At 40.1% G+C, this 20,918-nt stretch overlaps 1 protein-coding gene across 1 annotated transcript in view; it reads right to left on the bottom strand.

Annotated features, from left to right (window-relative positions):
* LOC138104308 (potassium voltage-gated channel subfamily KQT member 1-like) overlaps positions 1-20,918 on the bottom strand; it is a 442,109-nt gene that overhangs the window by 382,991 nt on the left and 38,200 nt on the right. Inside the window, exons 5-11 of the mRNA XM_069003421.1 lie at positions 20,101-20,179; positions 18,213-18,309; positions 13,241-13,381; positions 8,062-8,172; positions 7,664-7,759; positions 6,751-6,879; positions 4,681-4,843 (exon numbers count right to left, since the gene is read on the bottom strand). Of these exons, the coding sequence (XP_068859522.1) occupies positions 4,681-4,843; positions 6,751-6,879; positions 7,664-7,759; positions 8,062-8,172; positions 13,241-13,381; positions 18,213-18,309; positions 20,101-20,179 (816 nt within the window). The remainder of the gene's footprint in view (positions 1-4,680; positions 4,844-6,750; positions 6,880-7,663; positions 7,760-8,061; positions 8,173-13,240; positions 13,382-18,212; positions 18,310-20,100; positions 20,180-20,918) is intronic.

The following is a 20,918-nucleotide window of genomic DNA, read 5'->3' as shown; positions in this document are numbered from 1 at the left end:
ATCAGGAAACTAGCCCATGTTCCAGTGCAGAAATGGCAGCCCTTGATCACTTCTGAATGGTGGGAAAATATTTTCCAAGGACAATGGTGGAAGAAAGCTTTAATTATTGTTGGACTTTCCCTTACAGGACTTATTTTTCTCCCTTGTTTAATCCCTTGTTTCATCCGTCTAATCACCACTGTCGTCCAAAGCATGCCACTGATCCAGGATCTTCAAGGACAACAGCAGCGTCCACCATTCGCTCAAAAGATTATGCATGTCAATAATAGTAACAATAAGAAAACTAGAAAGGAGAGAAAAATTGCCCAGCAAGTGTGGGACAGTTTTAAAGAGCTTGAATCTATCCCTGAAGAGTTATCCACCTCCACTTAAATGCAAAGACCAAAGATGTGAACATAAGAGAAAAAGGGGGGACTTGTCATACATGAAATCCCTATTTGTGCTTGGTCTTTGCATATTAAGTGCTTTAATTAATTTGAGCTTAATATTTTTAAATTGAATGTTAAAATCAATCCATCAGTCCAGGTACACTAATCAAGTTTTTATGGTCTTTCTGTGTTTACTGTATACTTTTACAAGTGTTTTAAGATGTGTTGGATGTATTTTTTATGTTTTACTTGTATCTTGGTTTCAAGGCAGATTTTAAAAAACCCCAGTTGCAACAAACAGCCCAGCCCCCCATAAGCACATGACCCTTATCTCAACTAATATCACCCCTCTGACCAGGAGGAGCCATTGGTGGACAGAGGTGGTCTGTCAAGGGGAAAACACCAACCGCCTTGAACCAGGGGGGTGGACTGTGGGTGGGCTGTGGGCGGACTGTGGGCGGAGCAAAAGCTATAAAAGTGTAAGAGAAGACACGCCCACTCTCTTTTTCCCTTCCTCTCCAGCTTGCTAAGGCAGTGCTGGAGAAGCCTACCCCTTTCTAGGGGCTTTTAGAAATAGATTTCTTTTTGACCAGCCTAAACTGCAAGTTTATTTTTTTTCTCTACCTGAGGTTCAGAGCTGTCTTAAGCCTAAAGTTCCTGAATCCCTGCGCTCCTGGGGCATATCTCTCAAGCCATCTGGATCCCAAATTTTTATATTTTGTTAGTTTTTTTTTTTTTTTTTTTTTTTCAATTTTTCAATTTTTCTGTTTTAATAAATTGTTTTAATTTCTACAAAGAGTTGTCTCATTCCTCACAACATGCTAGGTAGAAATTCTGCCCTCTGAGGGTGCTGAGGCCCTGGCACAGGCTGCCCAGAGAAGCTGTGGCTGCCCCATCCCTGGAAGTGTCCAAGGCCAGGCTGGATGGGGCTTAGAGCAACCTGGGATAGTGGAAGGTGTCCCTGCCCATGGCAGGGGGTGGGACTGGATGATCTTCAAGATTCTTTCCAACCCAAACCATTCTGGGATTCTTTCATCCTTCAGGTCCCTTCCAACCCAACCCATTCTCTGCAATGCCATTCTATGACTCGGCATCACAGTTATTTTCTAGAACTTTCTAAATCTCTATGTTTGTTTTAGTTTTTCCTTTTAATTTTTTTTTTCTAAATAGCTTCATTTCGAGAGGTTTGCTTTCCAGCAAGGAAATTATTATTGTAGAAGACTTTTGGCCTTTCCCTTTCTGTAAGGATGGACAAGTTCTTAGTGCTACAGGTCACTTTGCATCAGTCACACCCAAAACCTCATGCACAGTGCAGACATTAGCAGTAATTTTTCTTTTATGTTATCAAGTGTTTGTTTCAAAACCCCACCATTTTTGGTGAATAAATGTCTTGTTTCTATATTATGCACTATCCAATTACATGGGGGTTTTTTATTCCACATACACACAAACCTCTCAGAAACCTTAATGCTGATCTTCTCTGTTTTATAAGGTTTCCCTTTTCTCAAACCTTCTTCACAGAAATAAAGGAAAGCATTTTTTCCCACCTTGGGAAGATCTGCCTCCTAAGCAAGGTTTGAGCAAGCCAAGAGTAAGCTGGGTGGATGTGGATACATGAACAAAAGTTATTAGAAAAATTCTATTTGCATGAGAAAAGGTGTGTTCACATAATGTCCATTCCTGAAATAAGGCAAATGTCTCCTTTTTCAAGGATACTTGAACTACTTTCTATCTATTTCTGCTCAAAACAAGGAATTTTATCAGTGGGGCTGTTACTGTGTTGCCTGCTCTTGACAGGCATTTATTTCAGGCCTTCCTACAGTCCCTCTCTCACATCTGACTGGAGCAGCAAAGAGCTGGTTTAAAGCAGCAGCTCTGCTCCTCCTAGGTCAGGCCTATAAAAGTGATCTAATTCAACCTTGCAGTTTGCCATCATCTGCAAAACATCCAGCCCCCACCAGCAATGAATAAAATATTCCACTATAGCAGCACTCAAATAGAAGCTGGCATGGCCCCTTTCAATTACCTTTTTTGAATTATGATTCTCTCTTGCCTTTTCTACTTTCAGCTTTTTTGACAGGAAAAAAATGCCCCCATTTACAGGCTTGAAGCCCAGTACTTCCACTTCCCAGGAATAGAAACCTATTAATTCTGGCAAGGAGAACTTCACTGAGAGAAATCAGGTTTAAACTTTTGAGAGGTGTCAAGAATGTTCAGTCAATTGAGCAATTGAGTCTGCCAGCTACATTCCTGGAAGCTTTGCAACAGAAGGAATGAATCAGTAAAATCAAATTGAGTGTGATTTAACCCTGACACTGGCTAAGGCAAAAAGTAACAGAAAATGAAAAATAGATAAAATTTAATTGGTAAGGGAATAATATGCATGGCTGTCTCTCGGAATAAGAGTAAATTAGGCCAGCTATAATAAAAGTACAAGAAGAAAACATCTTCAGAAAAAGTGGGGAAAATTCTTTCATTTTCCTGTCAGGCAGGAAAAGATGCAGGCTTGTCTTATCACTCTCTTTCCTAGGACACAGAGCTTTGCTCAGATTAACTATGGCCATTGAGAGAACACACCCTTAGTGAACAAACATGCACTGGCAGAGTCCTGAGTACAGCCAGCAGAGTCCCCAACATCTTAGTGGCCTCCAGGACTGCTACCAGTTGCACAACACTTTGCTGCTTCCATCCATCACATCACAATTCCAAAACACATTCAGCAAAATCTGCTGTCACAGGGTCAGCGAGGGAAGCTGCTCCAGTCCAATAAACATGGTGAGAATGAACACAATATTCTGAGATGTGCAGTTAAAGCAAAAACTTTGTTTATAAATATCATACCCTTCATGCCCTCTCCCAGAACCCTAAAAGCACTGGAAATGCCAAACAGCAGTTAAAACAAAGCAACCTGACCTCAAAGTGACAGGTAAGAGATTCACACAAGATTGTAACAAGGAAGAGCAGGAGGGGCAATGAAAACTCTCCCTCAGGAGAACCCTGCCTTCCACATTGGCACTTCACAGCTGTAGGTTGCATGCAAGGTCTTGAAGGTCTGTCCAAATCCCTGTGGGAGCCAGATGTTCCTATCCCTTACAGATGTTGCCCCACCACAGCACAGCTCCCAGGTTCCTGCTATTCCACATCCCACTGCTCCAGAGTGGAGGACACAGGTGGCACTGACAATCCACCAACTCTGGAAATTCAGGGCAAGCCAGTGGAACTCCTACCTTTGATTGTGTCCAGTTCAGAAGGCACCACACGTTCCCTTGGGGGGCAAAAACACCTGAAGTACTTTTTATTGAAGAAACCTTCATGTCAAGACCACAGCCACACTCTGTCCAGGGTGACACTTTCTGTCAGCTTCAATGTCATGTGAGAGCAGCAGTTTTGTACTGAGCTAGTGCTCAGGTTTATCAAAGACAGAGGAAGGCCTAACCCAAAGCCCCCCAGAGCACACCTTAAATTATTGCCAGCGTCTCTGGATGCCTCAGAAGCCTTGGCAAGGCTTCAGTGCCTCCAGGTATGGAACAGAACTCGGGCTATGAGCAAACATTCTCCCCTTTAGCTCAAGATGTAGCAGATCCAGAACAGATTCCCAACCCCATCAGACAAAGGAAATCCATGCAATAGTGGAAAAATAATTAGCTTTCCAGAAAACCATCTTTTATAGTAAACAATATCATTTCACACGGACTTTTCCATTACAAACTTAATTTTAAAAAAAGGATTTTGCAAACAAAGCAAGTATCTTAACTCAGCATGAAATTCAGACAGTTTCCATGTTGAAATACAACCATCACTTATATAAACACACAATATTTTAAATGAAGCAAGAGAAAAAAACCCACTTATCAAAACCTCTTAGTTGATGTAGGCATAAAAATAGTTTTTTCTTATCACAATTTGTTTGCACAATCTTTAAGAGGGTGCTGTAAAAAAAAGTAGAAATATTTCTCCTGGTTTATTTTTCCTTCCTTCAGAGGCAAAAGCAGTTAAAGTTTAAAGGTAGGGTAGATCTGAGGAAGTTTTCCATCTACCTCTGAAATAATTCAAAACAGAAAAATGAACAATATATCCAACATCTTAATTGATGGTGAACAAAGAAAGCTCTTTTGATATTCTCACCATATGAATTAAAGACTTCCTTTAATTTGTGTCCCCCTATTTTTGTTATGCAATCATCCTTGGTTGGAGGCGTCTTGATTTACTGATTTGCTTAGAATTGTTTTTTCATACAGCTTTTCCCTTCATCACATCAATTCTTTGTAAGATTGTCTCTTGAAAAATGATAAACTAAGCCTAATTAAATTACCTCTGGGTTCATCAATGTAGAAAGACACATCTTTTTTGTCCTCTTGTTCATCAATGTGATTGTAAGTGATCTGGGGAACAGACAAGGAATTTTCTCCTGGGTTTATTACAGGTGCAGAATCATTCCCACAGCCCAGCTTCCCTTTTCTTCTGTATCTTCTGGCCTGTGAGAGTAGGAATGGAATGATATCAGAAGATGCTCTCAAACACAGACAAATGCATGTGTGCTTCACTATACAGTGAATTCACTTGAGGTCGTACATTTTTTATTTAAAGATTGGAACTGAAATTCAGGAAAAGGGTTGCAACCTTTGTTTATGGTTTTAAAGTGTCTGATTCTAAATTATCAACTAAAATCTGGTAGGAATTTGATTCTCAGAAGGCAGCTAGAACATTACAAAAAATCAAGTCTTTAGTAAAATTTCTCAAATTGGGACTGCAGCTCAAGCCATACAGAATTCTAATGACTTTAGTATCTATCACCTTGTCTGGAACATCTTTCTAAAGCTCTAATTAAACATAACCAGAGACTTTGAACTGTGAATTAGGCCCTGTGCAGCCTCTTCAACTAAAGAAAACTTCACCTTTTGCCAAAAAGGCTAAATAAGGCACCTCAGGAGAAGAAAAATCCTTCCTCCAGCCTCCAAACACTTCTCCTGATTTTTGAAGCCTAAGGACAGCCTAATAAACACCCTGCAGTTGGTACTTAGAAAAATGAAGATTGGATCAACACAAAGAGCTGCAGAGTCAATAAATTCACAAGGCTACTTGATCTAAGTCCAAGCCAATTCTTACTTTGTTATGGTCTACAATCAGACTTTTGGAATTCCTTTTTCTGTTCAGCTCTGCAGCAGTTAAACAAATGCATGTTCAAAATTAAATGGGGAAAAAATGGTAGAAATGGGTATTTATTGCAGACAGTAGATGCACTGACATGCATCGAAATACTTCTAAAAGCAAAGATTCCAGGCTTTTGTAGCAGGAAACAAAACCAGGAATCCTCTGGAGAACGAAATACTACAACATGCACAAAATGATCAATATATATTTGAGTCCTTAAAATAGGAAGTTACAGACCAAGAAAGAACAAGAGAAGAGGATCCTTTGGTAAGAGGTGAAAGAACCATTACTATGCTTAAATGAGGGCTCGCCGGGCTCAGGGAGGTTCAGATAAATAATATATTATGGAAATCCCTCTCACTAGAGAAAACAGAGGGAAAAATACCTTTTTTTCTATCTCTCCAAACATGGATTGCTTGCTGTTCAGCAACACATACAGGAGTCTTAACTTCAGCTTTACCCCTTTCCTCCTGGTTTTTCTGTCTCCAGCTGTGACATAGCAAGGTCACACTGCTCTAGCACCAAAACACAGGCATGCACACAGATCAGGCTGTTTCAGCATCCTCCATGTGCCAAGGGGGAATTGCACAGCCCTTTTGCCCTGGGAAACAGGCACCAGTGGGATGCTACTGCCTAAAGGTAATCCTTGACCATCATTTGGGAAACACTGGGTCCCTGAGCTCGACCTGCTGCAGACCTCTGCCTGCTGGAAAGCTTGGCACTGACACCACAGAACTGTGTTTGGGCAATGTCACCTTTGTAACCAGACACTGTTCCACTTTCCTGCGCCCACAGCTCGGGGATTTGTCTTCATTTCTAAAGAGATAAAAGCAGCATGGAGTACTTCAGAGAAGAGAAGCTGCTGTCAGCCATAGGTTAAATGTGAATATAAATTTTTAAACTGGCTTTCTCCTTCTTCCTGTATGAAGTACTTTGAAAAATGAATGCAAAATGGCAAAGTGGCACCATTGCTTTGAGAAAGTAGGAGACTCCAAAGGGGATAAAACAATGGAGAGTTGGTACCTGTCTGACCAACAAGGCAAATTTAGTTAGAAGACATTTGTTCCTCAAGAATATTTTAAGGAAAACAAAACTAATCGTGCTGTGGCAGGAGGAAAACAACCGTATTTCGGGTGTCCAGATTGCTCAGGCGCTTCCCGAGGCTCCTGGCAAGTTAATTATAATTCAAAGTGAAAAGCAAGCAGAGAGCGAACCCTGCCAGTGCCGTCACCTGTTTTCTCAGACCAGGACTAGATGGCGCTGGAGACTTTTTGGGATTTTGCACGGGAGCTGTCACATAGATCTTCCAGGTGGCTGTGGAGGTGCAGGATTGCTCAGCTGCGTAGCAGCGCCACAGGGTCTGTAAAGAAACCCAAAGAACCTCAGTGGAGGAGCAGTCACTGGGTTCCTGCACGGCAAATTTTGCAGCAAATCCAACTGACAACAAACCCTCAGTCCAGGTAAACACCATTCCTGACAAAATACAGCCGCAGTGGATGCAGTTTGCACCAGGACATGAACACACATCACACAGAAATCTTCAGTGTGCTCTTGGAGTGCTCCTGCCACGAGCTGGGATCAAACCCTGCCCACAGGAAAAATAAATAAATAAATCCAACTCAACCCTCATAAAAGTGAATCTCCCTCTGAATGCTGCAGTTTCCTTTTTATGCACTGTGCCACATTGAATGTTTGTGCACTGTACTATTTAATTCTTTATATTATTGTATGGAATGTTACGCTGGGAGATTTTTCAAAAAACAGGTGTGGTTTTTTCATGTATTTGTACACACATTCATCACCTCAGGATCTGGCAGATGCACAGGACCTAAAAGAATATGAAAAGGAACTTATGAATTAAATATTATAATGAAGGGGGTTTTTTTTAATATTTCACTACATATACTCACTGCATCCAGTTAGTGTCATTATGCCTATGAATATCAGGTATAGTGCAGCTTCCAAAAAGGGAGAGGCAATTATCTCATTTTCTCTACTGACTGACGTGGATCAAAATGGCAAACTGGTTAAACACAAGTTATAGATCTATAATAAATTTAGGAATGGGGATTCCCAGTACTTGAACTTCCAGGCCACGCTCTCTCTCCAATAAACTCTGAGTTATTTTACTGTTGTGGCCTTACCTGAATTAGGGAAGCTGCAGCTGGGATTTGTCTGTTGAAATGCTTCTGACGTTGCTTCTGCTGTACCTTCAGGGCAAAACCAGACCCCAGAATACCCTAAATACAACCAAAATTACTAGTCAGACTTGTATATGACTTCACATACCTAAATCAAATACTCAGCATATGGAATAAACAGACATTTAATAAAAGACTTTATAAAATTAATTTTCCAATGCCTACAGTGACAGAGTTCTATTTATTCCAACAAAACAATCTGAAACTGAGCAGATCAACAGCGGAATCGTGTCACTTCAATGAACAGCATGTGTTTATTGCTGTGGTCCACAGGTTACAGGAGCCAGAGGCATTCACAGAGGTGGACACACCTTTAATGAAGGGATTCGAGTTCTACTTACGGCTGGCAGGGCAAAGAAGGAGATGGCAAATACTGAGAAGCAGGAAGCTATTGTCTTCCCAATCCACGTCTGGGGAACTTTGTCTCCATAGCCGATTGTTGTGACTGTTACCTAGGCCAGAAACAAACACCTGTTTCAGTGCAATGGGGCACATTTATCTCTCCAAAAAGCACGAAAAAAGAAGAATGAAAGGGGGAAAAAATCAGCAAAGTATCATGAGACAGGAGTGAATCAACAGTATTTGGATGTGGGGATAAGGAAACCTGTGCTGACAGGAGTGAAAAGGGACAGAACTCACCCATCCCAGCTGAATCCTCACGGCAAGAGGAGGAACACACAACCACTCCAGGATGAGTTATCTCCCAAAGTCAACCTGCCAGTAGAGCTAGACCTGAACACAGCTGGGCCCTGTGCTTAGCTTTCTTCCTTCCCCACAAACACAGGACCTGGCCACCCAAAATTGTGTTTAAGCCACAAGGTGCTTGAACTTGGATCTGATCACTGCTTATCAGGGCCAGGTACTCTCTAAGGGACAAGGGGCCCACAGCCAAGAGAGACAACAGAGCCAGCAGGGCAGCACCTCTCCAGACAGGCCCCAGTCCCTTCCAAGCAAAACAGAAGCAGAAAGTGCAGCCAGGCCCACCCAAGAGCCTGGATTATTATGCAGCAGCACAACAGTGAGGCAGGTCTGGCAGCAAGCCACAGGTCAGGATTAGGATGGAGAGCAGTGGTCAGCACGTGAGTCCACAGGGAGGGGGCAATAGCAGGGCATCATCCCATGGGTGGAAATCAGGATCAGGGGAGTCCATCAGCTGCAGCTGAGCTAGAGTCAATCTCTCCTGTGCTTAAATATTGCCCCTGGGTGTGCATGGAGCATCACCAGTGGGGTCGTGCTGGGCAGGGTCATTAGGCCAATTAGTGCCCTCAGGTCTGGGATCTGTAGGGACTTGGCTCTACAGGGACTTGCTGTGGAGGTGGCAGGCCAGCCCTGAAAAGCCCCAGAGGTAGGAGGACCTAAGCGGGACAGAGGTTTGGGGCTATTCCTGAAGAGCCCCAGCAGGATGGAAGAAAATTCATTATGAGCCAGCGGTCAGGAAGGACCTGGTGCAGGGGGAAAACAGGGTCCAGGTGGAGGCTGGTCCATCAGAAAGGTTTGTGATGTAACAAGGACCCCCTGCTTCCCAACGGAATCAGCTGATCCCAAAGCAGGAACCCACAGCAAGCCACGGGAATCACACCAGACAGGCACCATGGTCATAGCAGGACCATGGTCTGAAACAGACACCCCGGGCCATGGGAGCGTTGGGTTTTCAGCATCCTCAGAGCTCTGTTGCTGCCATAAAATGGTGTGAGAAACGTGGCTTGGACCCATGAGAAGTGAAAAGCTTCTGGTGAGGAACAGAAGAGTTCTGTCATCAATACTAACCGCTGGGGAGAACTGTAAATAGAAAAAATGTACTTTTATTTGGAAGCACCAGCCCCAAACCTAGTTCCCCTCCCTTGACTTCGCCTTGAATGGTAGCAGAAACACAGCCAAAACAGACTTAAAAGAATATGCAAATTTACACTGACTATAAAGAGGCTGCCTTTTATGGAAAAATTTGCTGACAAATGCTTAGATGTTATGCAAAAATAGTCTCCTAAGAAGAAACTATCAAGCAATAAAGGCATGGGAAGAATATATTTCCTCCTACTCTCAGAGCTGGAAGAAAGATTTGCAGGGAAAAATATCACCAACTACTACCAAACTTAGCTTTTCCAAGTTCCAAAAAAATAGTCAGATTTGTGTTTATTCATCACGAATTTTCCACTTGATGAAGACCACTTTGTAGTATCTATATCCTTGAATGAATATTGTTCTTTGGATCTGCAAACTGCTTTCAGCAGGAGCTCTGCCTTGCCAGGTGTTTGTCCAGATTTAATGTGGCTGGTCAAGTGACTCAGGTGCTGTGTGCTACCAGCAGGACAAACACTTGAGTTTGCCAGTCCCCAAAATTCAACTTTGAAATGCAGCATCTGTTACTGGGCAGTGGAGGAAGTTAAAGTTCTGTTTCTTTAACAGCACTTCAGCTCCTCAGTGCACCCAGATGATCCCTCAAAGTCTGTGATTTTTCCTTCCTTTTCCCCTCTCTTTTCTTATGAAAGGCTTCTTGGTTTTTTGGGGGTGTTTTTTTTGGTTATTTTTTTTCTAAGTTCTCCAGCACACAGGACTTAAAACCAAACTTCAGTAATGTTGAGCTGCATTAGTGTTACTATGGAAGACAGCATGAAAGCTGTAACCACAGAAAAAATGAATTTTCCACCTCCACAGCAGGCACTTGGCTGGCAGACTCCTGCAGGTGCCTGAACATGTCTCAGAAGGTTTTTCTCTGGCTACCTTAAGAGGGTTTCTTCTCAGTAATCTAATTAGCACTTTGAATACATGGAAAGGATTATAAGTAATGTAATTCTCTGGCTTTCTTAATCACAGCAGAACTTTTTTTCTACTTTTACATCCCAAAGTTATCAGTATTTCTGAGCAGAGAATGTTGAATAACTGGGCTCTGGAAAATGACACCTCCTGTAACACGGATTTACGATGGCACATTCCAGCTGTGTGCACAGGCTCTAACACAGGCTCTGAACACACACATGTACGCCTCAAAAAGGGAAGAACCCTGATTTAGTAGCAGTCAACAGGGCTGCTCAGATGTTTTAAGACAGGCAGGTGTCCTCAGGTATGAGGAGTCAGAACTACATACCTCAAAAAACACACTAACTATAAAGGGGTTCAAACTGCTACCTCTGGCATGGAAATTTACTGCTGGAAATTCTGAGCAGTTGATCCCAAGTACCTGTGCCAGTTAACACCAATTTACTGGAGCAAGTATTTTACTCCGGCCCAGTGGTACAGAATAGCTGAGTTTGCAGCAACATCAATAAGCATTACAAGCAGCAAGAGGCAAGCAGGGAGGGCCAACAGAAGAGAAGCCTCCTATGTGCTCTTCTCTCCTCAAGGAAAAAATCCCCAAAAGGGACAGGGAAACTGCTGTGACATGGGTTGCAATTCTGGCAGACTGACCATGCTGTTGGAAGTGGTTTTACACGTGCCCTACATGCTACAGCTTCTGAGAATGGCTTCATGTAAAACACACAAAGTCTTTGGTATGTCTTCACAGTTTAACCTGTTTGCCTGCCAAACCTAGGAGAAAAAACCTTGCATTTAACTGAAGCAGGTGAATGTAGTTAGCATTTAATTCCAACTCTCATTCATTCTTTATTTTCCCTTTTCTCCGTATTTAAACCTTTCAGGTCATTTGTATCAAGTTCAGCAAGCTTGCACTTTCTCCCCAAACCAAAACGTTGCCCATAATAGACTCTGTGGTTTTTTCAGACATGTAAGACTTTCAGATACTTGTTACCAAGATTTTTTTTTCCAATGGCTCAGTTTTGAAAGGCAAAAGTAAAAATCAAATTTCACTCCCTAGTAACTCCACATCTGTGTTTCTATGTTCTATGTAGGAGATTTGAAAAGAAAAAGAAACTGATTCACTTTGTCCTTTGTTCCTGTTCCCAGCTGTGAACTGCACCTGCACCGTGACTCACTAAATGCTGAGGAGGCCTAGATGCCTGAAAAGCTTAAACAACAATTTGAACAGTGTTCCTCACACAGCCAGAGAAAGAGGAGCTGATTTTATCTTGCTGCTACACAAAGCAAGTCAAGTTTTGGAAAATAACAAAACCCACTGAACACTTTGCATGTCCCATCCACACACTTTGAAACACAGATTCCAAGTCATCTATCCCAACAAGGTAATGTGCATTTTAAACTTCTCTGTTGGTCTTCATGACTCCTTTTAAATTCCTGAAGTCCAAAATACTCTTGTATAAACACACCCTGACTTTTTTAACGTTAATTCTTTTACTCTTTACTCATATCAATGCCATAGCTTCTAGAGCTTAAAAGTATTTTGTAATTCATACCTAAATATTCAATGGAACTAATGAAGCAAGCTCTGGAAAACTAGAGAAAATAAAAATAGAAATAAAAATAGAAATAGAAATAAAAATAAAAATAAGTAGAAAAAGTACACTGGGTTCACATGGAATTTTTTATCACATGCAGGAATAAGCCATGCATGAGAACTGGATGCTACAAGTGATCCACTGGTGTTTGAGATGAACTGCTGAAAGAATGGAAGAATAAGTGACAATAAGAGTCCTGGTTTGTTCCCTTAAAGCTGGCATGGGGTATCTTCCAATTACACCCTGATTGTTTTCCTTTCAAAATGCAGCACAATCTGTGCTTCTGAGACACTCATTATTTCCCACCATTAGCTACAGGTTGCCTCACACCTATAACCGTGAGGTTTTATATTCTTAAAAAGTTATCCCATGTCCATTGAGGACTTTCACAAGTGATTGCTCTATGGGCTGGTTCATGGTTTCATTGCTTCCCAGCACCTTAGATCATCAGGTCCATCTGGCCATTGTGTGGATTTTTCTCTTTTCACTAGATTCTTCTGGGTTTGTATTGTTTTTAGCACAGCCATAGGTGATGCTCTGCAGATGAAATGAATACTTGACAACCTAGTGAAAGGAATTTAGTGTTCAAAATATTTTTATAGCAAACCACTTAAAGAGTGATGACTGAGGGTACATGTAATATAGTCTGTATTTCTGTGCACTTCACTGAATTAGAGGCTTATCCAGCATCTAAGTTAAAGATAAAAACCAAAAAAACAGGAACCTGTAACTTGCATCAAGGTCTGAATTACTACTAAGAGTGTGAGTTTTACACAAAAAGATCAAAAAAACAGAGTCATCAACCCAACTTTCACATATAGTATCCTTTTAAGTTATGCACCTTTTGCAGGTAACTAAGCAGAGTTTAAAGGAAGTGGTACAGGTTTTGAAGGGAATTTCTACTCTTTTTGAGAGGTGGACTTTCCATATCTGTAAACATTCAGTGTCCTTTGCTAAGAACTTGCTAACCTGCTTTCACAATAAAATTTAATACCCCAAGAATTTAATTGTATTTATTATATTCTTTCTTGTATTCCTCCTAAGACGTTGTCAAGCTTCCCTACAGAAATACATTCTGCAAAGAAAGAAATGCCAGATTTTTCTAAAAATATCACAGCTTGAACAAAAAACCTTATGCCCTGTTGGCACACACATTTTGTTGGCGAGGACTTACCACACCCCACCAAAGGGCATCAGCATAGTTGGAGAAACCTGTCTTTCCATCCTCATCAACTGCATCCTTCTCGGCAAGATAAACAAAGTAGGATGAAAAAATTAATCCCAAGAATCCAATGTACAGCGTGGTTATGAGTTCCTTTTAAAAGAGAAAGCAAACAAGCATATAAGGTTTTCATCATATACATATATTATATATATATATATTCTATCATTGTCAAACATTGCAAATATCTGTGGGGGTTTTTGCACCACAGTAGAAAAATCAGTATGTTATATTTCAGGTACAAAATCTGCCTCCAGTAAAACAGCTAAAACATTGACTCAGGTTTTATTCATACCATGCTAAATGGGTCAAAAAGCCATCATTTATCCAAGATCCTTGGGGCAGCTAAATGTAGAGTAGGACATCTTTCCTAATCATGGAATGGGAATCATTCCACTTAACTGTCTACTCAAAACACTAATTGTCTAAACATTTTTAAAATAGCAAAGCAGCTTTAGAAATGCCCTTGCTGAACTGCACACAGAAGTAACAGGCATGTCTTGTGATTAGGGCCATATCCGAGGAATGAACCTGTGTATCTGATGTTTAGATTGCTCAAGACTGAATAGTGATGCCTCAACAGTTTCATGTTAAGATAAAATCTTAAGATAAAATATGTCAGGTTTTTGGTCCTGAAAAACAAGGCTGGGGCAGAGTTTTGTGAGGGCATGGTACAGTCCTTGTGAATATACCATTTTCTCTAAAGATTTTTGGGCAAGAAAGTTGTGTCTGACGTGCTATGACTTAGATAAGTCACCTGCTGTGACTTAGATTCTCACAGTCTCCAGGAAAAAAGAAAGTGCTGGTGCATTTAAAAATGTATGGTGTCACAAATGCAAAAACACATAAAGCTTTTAAAAGCAGTGCTAAATGAGACATCCACCTGCCCCCCAGGGAAATCCAATAACTAGTTATGAGGGAAAACAGCTTCTTTTAATTACTTAAAGTTTAGATGCATTACTCCTTTATTTTCTTTGCACATATTTGGCCATCTTTATCATGAAAAATTGTTGTGCTACATCTTGATTGGCATCTTCCTTAAGCTCTTAACAGTCGTTTCTCTTTCCTTGGATCCCAGCCAATAAGGGAATAAAAGCATTGCCATATGATACATTTAAAATTAAAACCTGAATAGGAAGGATTGCCCTTACTTTTAAAGTATGTCAGGTTTTCACAGATTTTCTGCAATACTCTACCCACGTTTCTTAAACTGTTTGTAAGGGAAGGTTCGATTTTATCATCAAACTTACTTCAGATTTTCTTCCTTCCTTCCTTCCTTCCTTCCTTCCTTCCTTCCTTCCTTCCTTCCTTCCTTCCTTCCTTCCGAATTCCTTCCGAATTCCTTCCTTCCTTCCGAATTCCTTCCTTCCGAATTCCTTCCTTCCTTCCTTCCTTCCTCTCTCCATCCCCCCCCTCTTTCTTTCTTTCTTTCTTTCTTTCTTTCTTTCTTTCTCTTTCTTTCTTTCTCTTTCTTTCTTTCTTTCTTTCTTTCTTTCTTTCTTTCTTTCTTTCTTTCTTTCTTTCTCTCTCTTTCTTTCTTTCTTTCTTTCTCTTTCTTTCTTTCTTTCTTTCCTTTTCTTTCTTTCTTTTCTTTCTTTCTTTCTTTCTTTCTTTCTCTCTCTTTCTCTCTTTCTCTCTTTCTCTCTTTCTCTCTTTCTCTCTCTCTTTCTTTCTCTCTTTCTCTCTTTCTTTCTCTCTTTCTCTCTTTTCTTTTCCCTATAAGAGCTTCCTGGGGAAAGGTAACCCTGGTATCAAGTACCAACATTCAGCAGCAGGAACTATAAATATCCCTCACTCTCCTAGAGCACTAATTAAAATCTAGGTTCAGGAAATCTTTAACTAATCTTGGCACAAAGAAAAATGGGTGTTTTTCCTCTAATCGTTTAATGATAACCTAAATAATGAATTTTGATAATATTTCATCTTGCCCATGGGCAAGCCTTTTAATTTAAGCCTTAACATTTTGCAGGCCTGTTTGCTAAACAAGGCAGCTGATAAAGGAAATAAGCCCTGGGGTTTCAGTAGTTTCTCTGCTGGTCACCTTCATTTTCTCATCTTTATCTCATGACAATGCTGCACTGTGTACTTGTAGATATGACCTGCTTTGAAAAGCTCCTTGTGTTAACATACACAATTGACTGTTTGTGGCTGATAATTGGAATAATTCTTGTTTAAGTGCTGGCTGTTTGCAAAGCAGGCAGGAAAATATCAGTCTTATGAAATCCTTTCAAAGTGGCAGAAATATCAACACAACTACTGAGGTTATTTCACCACTGGCACCTCTCAGCTCCAGTACTGCTCATCTAAAGATAGAATTCTTTTAAAGTAAAGGCCAGATGAAAATGCAGCTGCCTTGGACTTACTCTAAATGTCACCAATTCATGTTCCATGTATATAGAGAGACTATATTTAATTATTAAGAATAATGGCAGCAATCTCATGCCTACTGGATTTAAGGGAGTCAGAAGCTTTTAAAATAACACATGCTTCAAGAGACATGATCACAAAACAAAGAGCATTCTGCAGGCATCAGGCCCTAAAATGACACATTTATGTGGGTTTTATTAGGTAAGAGCTTAAGAATAAAGAGTGCTGCCTAAAACAAGTGGCTCTTTGCAGCAGGGACTTTCAGATACACACACACGTGGGGAAACAGCAAGAACAACAAATGCACAAAGGTGCATTTGAATACTGAGAGAGTTGAGTCAGCACATTTTTTAAACTCAGCCAGATCTCCATTTTCAGTTGAAATAAGGACCACACAGTACAAAGTTCAGCACTTGGAAAAAATACAAGAATTCTTCCTGTCCTAAGAGCAGTAGAAGACCTCACAAAGCAAGGTGAGGAAGGAGTAAAACCAACCTAGAGGCTTACAAGCTGCAGCTAGAGTTGCTAACTAAGCTTTTCAGCAAGCTGCAGGACTTCTCCATGGCTTTCCACCACCACATGTGATACTGACTCATGTTTTGTTGTCTTTGGCAAGAAATGCTGGTATATAAGCTCAACCTGCTGAAAATAGAAGAGCATCCCAGCCAAACCAGGCATGAGTGAGCTAATAGAGATATATGTAAAATTCCAAAACACATGGAAATCGTTGGTGACAACTTTAGTAAGCTCTTCTGGGGCCATGGAGATACAAGTGCTTGCTATTTTCACAGGGCACCAAGATGTGAATTTATTTTCTCACATTGCTTAAGGGTTTAGGGGCCCATTTTTTCTGAAAGAGTATCAAACAGAAAAAAAAAAATAGATGAGGACTTTGTACTCTGCCAGTGAAGAAAAAGCAGCTGAGGTGTTTTTGTTTTGGTTTTGTTTTTTTATTTTTAAACAAATATTTCTTTCAGACTCTGGACAGGAATAAAGGTTCCATTTTTCCTTCCGTTTGGTACCGTGTTAGGGTTTCAGCTGCACTTGTCCAATGTCAATATAGAACTGTGTGCTTGGTACTTTTTTCCTTAATGTATTAGTGGGTGATCTGCTTGGATAAGTACTACAGATCTGTGGAGTTTTATTTATCACCATAATCACATCTTTGGATAAGCAGAACTTCAGGAGTGTTTACTCATAAATTCACTTTTCCAAGGATTTTTTTTTCCTTTTAAATCATTGAACTTATGCTTGTGACACGTAAGATTTAAGTGTTGTATTTTGGAGATAGTATTTCCTGATTCTTGACTAAAACTCTGAACACCCATAGGAAAAAATGTTCTCAAACAGCTCTGTCTGTAAGGGTAGGAAATGTTGAGAAAGTTATTTGGATATCAGCTCTGCCCTAGCAAGATACCCAGGCAAAGCAAGCATAATAAATGAAGACCACACAGACTTGGAGCATTAAAAGTCATCCTGTTGTACAGTATGAAAGGGGGCTTTATCCCACAGTACTTTGGTGTGCATCACTTCTGCACAGCCATCATGACATAAAAGTTCCTACTGTACTGGGGGAAAAAAACCAAAAGGAAGAAAATTAACTTTTGGTATCAAATTAATTGTTTGGATTAAGTGCATCCCACTCTCTGTCCCAGAAAACCAGTTTTCTGAATACAAAATTAAAAGATGTCTGTGTGGAAATCTGTAACTGTTTGTCAATATGTGGAGAACACATCTACACTCACAAGAATGAGTTAACCACCCTTACAAGTGTGATGTGGAGATTGACAGCAGAGTATTAGCCCTCCACAGTGTGGCATGAGATGCAAGATTTAAAGGCTAATGATATAAATTTCTGTTACATTGATAAAGCTAATCATAAAGAGATTCCATGAAGACTCAAAAAGAAGCCTTCAGTTAGAAATATTTCAAAGTCTGCAGAAAAACTTTTAAACTATTCCTGCTTAATGAGCTTTCACACAGAAAAATTGTTTCAAAGTTTTAGCAGACATGAAACTATATATAGCCAGGTTTGCCTCTGTGAGCACACCCTTGAAAAAATAACTTTTCCTACAAAGGATCATAACATAGTCCATATTTTTTTATTTAAAGAAAAAATTAGAAAACTCTGTATTCAAGGAGAACAAAACAGAATCGTTTAAATAATTGACTTCTTCTAGCAAGGCTTTTCCACCAGTGGTTGGTTTTCCACAGAGCAACCAAGTTAGGAACACATCTTCTGTGGAGATAGTGGAGAGTATTTGTAATATGAAAGGCAGCCCACAAAGCTGCATTTAATAAATGGCATTGAGGGATAACACCAAAGGGTACAACAGTTAATTAAAAACCCAAACACTGGTGTTTATACCCTGTCAGCCACCGCCCTAGCAAAGAATAGTTTCCCATTTTAAAAGGAGAAAGAAACACACAATGGACTTTTAGAGCATTTCTTTCTCTTGCAATGTAACAGTTCATTTAAACCAGGGTATGATCTGAAGCACACAGAGAGAATTTACTGAAGTCAACAAAATGCAGGGGATGTTTAAAGGCCAGGTACCTGTCGATGGATGAAAACCACTGACCCCAGGAGTCTCCAGGTGCCCCCCTGGCGGTCAACGTGAAGCATCCGAAGGATCTGGAGAAAGCGGATCCCTCTGTAAGGAAAGTGAAGCATTAAAATAAACACAATAAATCAGTAAAAATGCTTGAGGACAATACTGCCTCCTACACCCACAACTGATTATATCCACTAACACTCTGCCATGTTAAAGAACTGTGATAGTACTGCCCTGCCCAGGCTTGAGGCATCTCCATGTTTAGATCACATTTCATTACAGTCAAATTTGTTCAGTAATACTGACTATTAAAACAATTATTTAATGGAAAAACAAACAAAATCAGAGGAAACTTGTGTATTTTATATGATTCTGATTCTCAAATGCCTCCTTTCCAAGGAAAACCAATGCTTCAAACTTTGCTAACATAAATATGAGCAAACTTTTTTCTCTATTTGCCAAAAGCAGAATATGAATCAAACATGGCATTACTGAAATCCTTGTTGTGTGAGTTATTGAAATCTATCTGATTTATAGAAGATATATAGAAATATATAGAGTCCTATGTGTTTTTAAGAGAATAACTGAATCAATCATAAGCTCCAAATATTTTCAACTAATGAAAAACAGTTATCAGTATGGTTCTTCAGCATAATTTTATTCTATGGCAATATTTGACAATGAATTTTGTTTGCCTACAGTCATCTTACTGTCATATCCCTGAAACAAACCAGTGAAGAGCAGGAAAGGATGGATGCTGAATTCATCTACCTGAAAAATTTTCACTGGAAGTATTTTTAGCTCTTTTTAGCAATCCTTAAAATTTTGTTGTGAGTGTAGGTTTTGCTTTTTAATTCAGACTTACCTGACCCTGCTGGTTTTTCAGAGGAGCAATGATAACACTGCAGGGATGTGGGTTAAGGTTCTGAAGTGTAGGACTTTGGAGCTTAACACTGGGAAAGGCTGCACTGAGCCCAAAACCCACTGGGTTCACATATAAACACATAAAGGGCCTTTTCATTGAAGTCCTTCCTACACTTGTAGCTAAATTAAAAATCCCCAACCTTTGGAATTTTCACATGCACCTTCCTCTTTTCCTGTATGAGCTGATAATCACATTCCTGCTGCCTGTGTGGAGTATTTACCCTCAGGTAAGGATGAATGTTCTATGGTAGGAGTTATCTTAAAAACACTGTACATGTAGTTCTCCTCAGTGTTTGTCTACACAGCCGGACAGTTTAGACAGTACTGGCCATTCCCACTTCCCAGTGATTCCACTGCACTGGGAAGTGGAGGCTTGTGACAGAACATCCAGCACATCTTGGAAGTTAGGTTAGGAGTGGGAAGTACACCTACTGCTCATCATTCTCTTCTTCTATTTACCTACTTTACCTCCCAAAACAAGCCTGCAGTACTTGATGCAAGCTGAACAAACACTGTGGACATCAAATGTTTCTGGTTCATGTACAGTGTGAGTTACTCGTGCCAAACAAATCCACCAAAGCATAATTACTCTTTAAACAAAGTAATTACTCATACTGAAAAAGCACCGAGTTAAGTGCTGTCTGGATTACTTCTTAAATAAACCCACGTTCTGTAATACTCTCTTGTCTCAGAGAGAGAGTTGTTTGATGTTTTAAATAGGACACAACATTTCGTTTTTTCCACTTGGCTTCAGCATTCCCACCATTTTTCATTTGTTCCTGCACTCCTTTCCCAATCAGTGACCAAGCACAACAGCACCCAGTCCTCCACTGCCCAGTGCTTCAGTAGAGTAACTTTTCCTGCATTATGAAAATCAGACATGCAGCTAAATTGGGAATTAGGCAATCAGGTATACATCTGATAACCTCTGTGGTAGTGAAGAGCTGCAGCCACAGGAGAACATACCTTATTGCCGAGGTGGCAAACACCTGCCCATTAGATCCTATGCTCAGAACAATAATTGAGGCTAGCACCACAATCAGATCTGTTAAAAACAAACAAACAAACAATCAATCAAAAGAAGAATGTATTGATTTTTGGTTTTAGATGTCAGCACTGAAAAACGCAACAAATACAGAGTAAGGAAAGCACTTCAAAAAAAGAAATTGTTAGCTGAAATTTGGTGGGCATGTTAAGTCTATGTAAGAGTTTCACATAAAAACCTCAGTGGCTACAGTTTCTTCCAGGATGAATTCAGTAACAGAGGTTTCAGAGAGACTGACGGATCAGGCAGCTTGCCACAAAAAATGCAAAGGCATTTGTACGCCCTAGAAATGAATCCTTATTTTGGCTCAAGGCTTCTCATGTAAGAGGAAATGCAAGGGTTTGCTTCACTCAATAATGAAATCCACAAAGTCAAGTATCATGCATACAGACCAACATACACTTGGTTTAAAAGTTGTATCAAAGCTGTAAAGCCAAGCTTTCAAAGTTGAGGGAACTGTCAGAACAAAGGCTGTCTAGAAAAAATCAGAACTGTTAGTTTACTTTGTGTTACTGTCTTTATTTGTACAAAAAAATAATTGTTTCCAGAGTTCTTTTTTTTGTTTTGTTTCCACAACTCTGCAGTTTACACAGTTCCAGCTTTATACAATGCAAATGACAGATTGAGTTCACAGTGCCAGCATCCCTTTTTTTCTCTCATCCCAGTACAGTGACCATGTCCATTTCTTTTAATTATTGAACCTTGCTGTAACATTATTCTGAGAAGATATTTTTTTAAT

The sequence above is a fragment of the Aphelocoma coerulescens genome, chromosome 1A (assembly GCF_041296385.1).
Source record: "Aphelocoma coerulescens isolate FSJ_1873_10779 chromosome 1A, UR_Acoe_1.0, whole genome shotgun sequence".
NCBI classification, from domain to species: Eukaryota; Metazoa; Chordata; class Aves; order Passeriformes; family Corvidae; genus Aphelocoma; species Aphelocoma coerulescens.
This window is presented reverse-complemented; position numbering and strand designations above follow the sequence as displayed.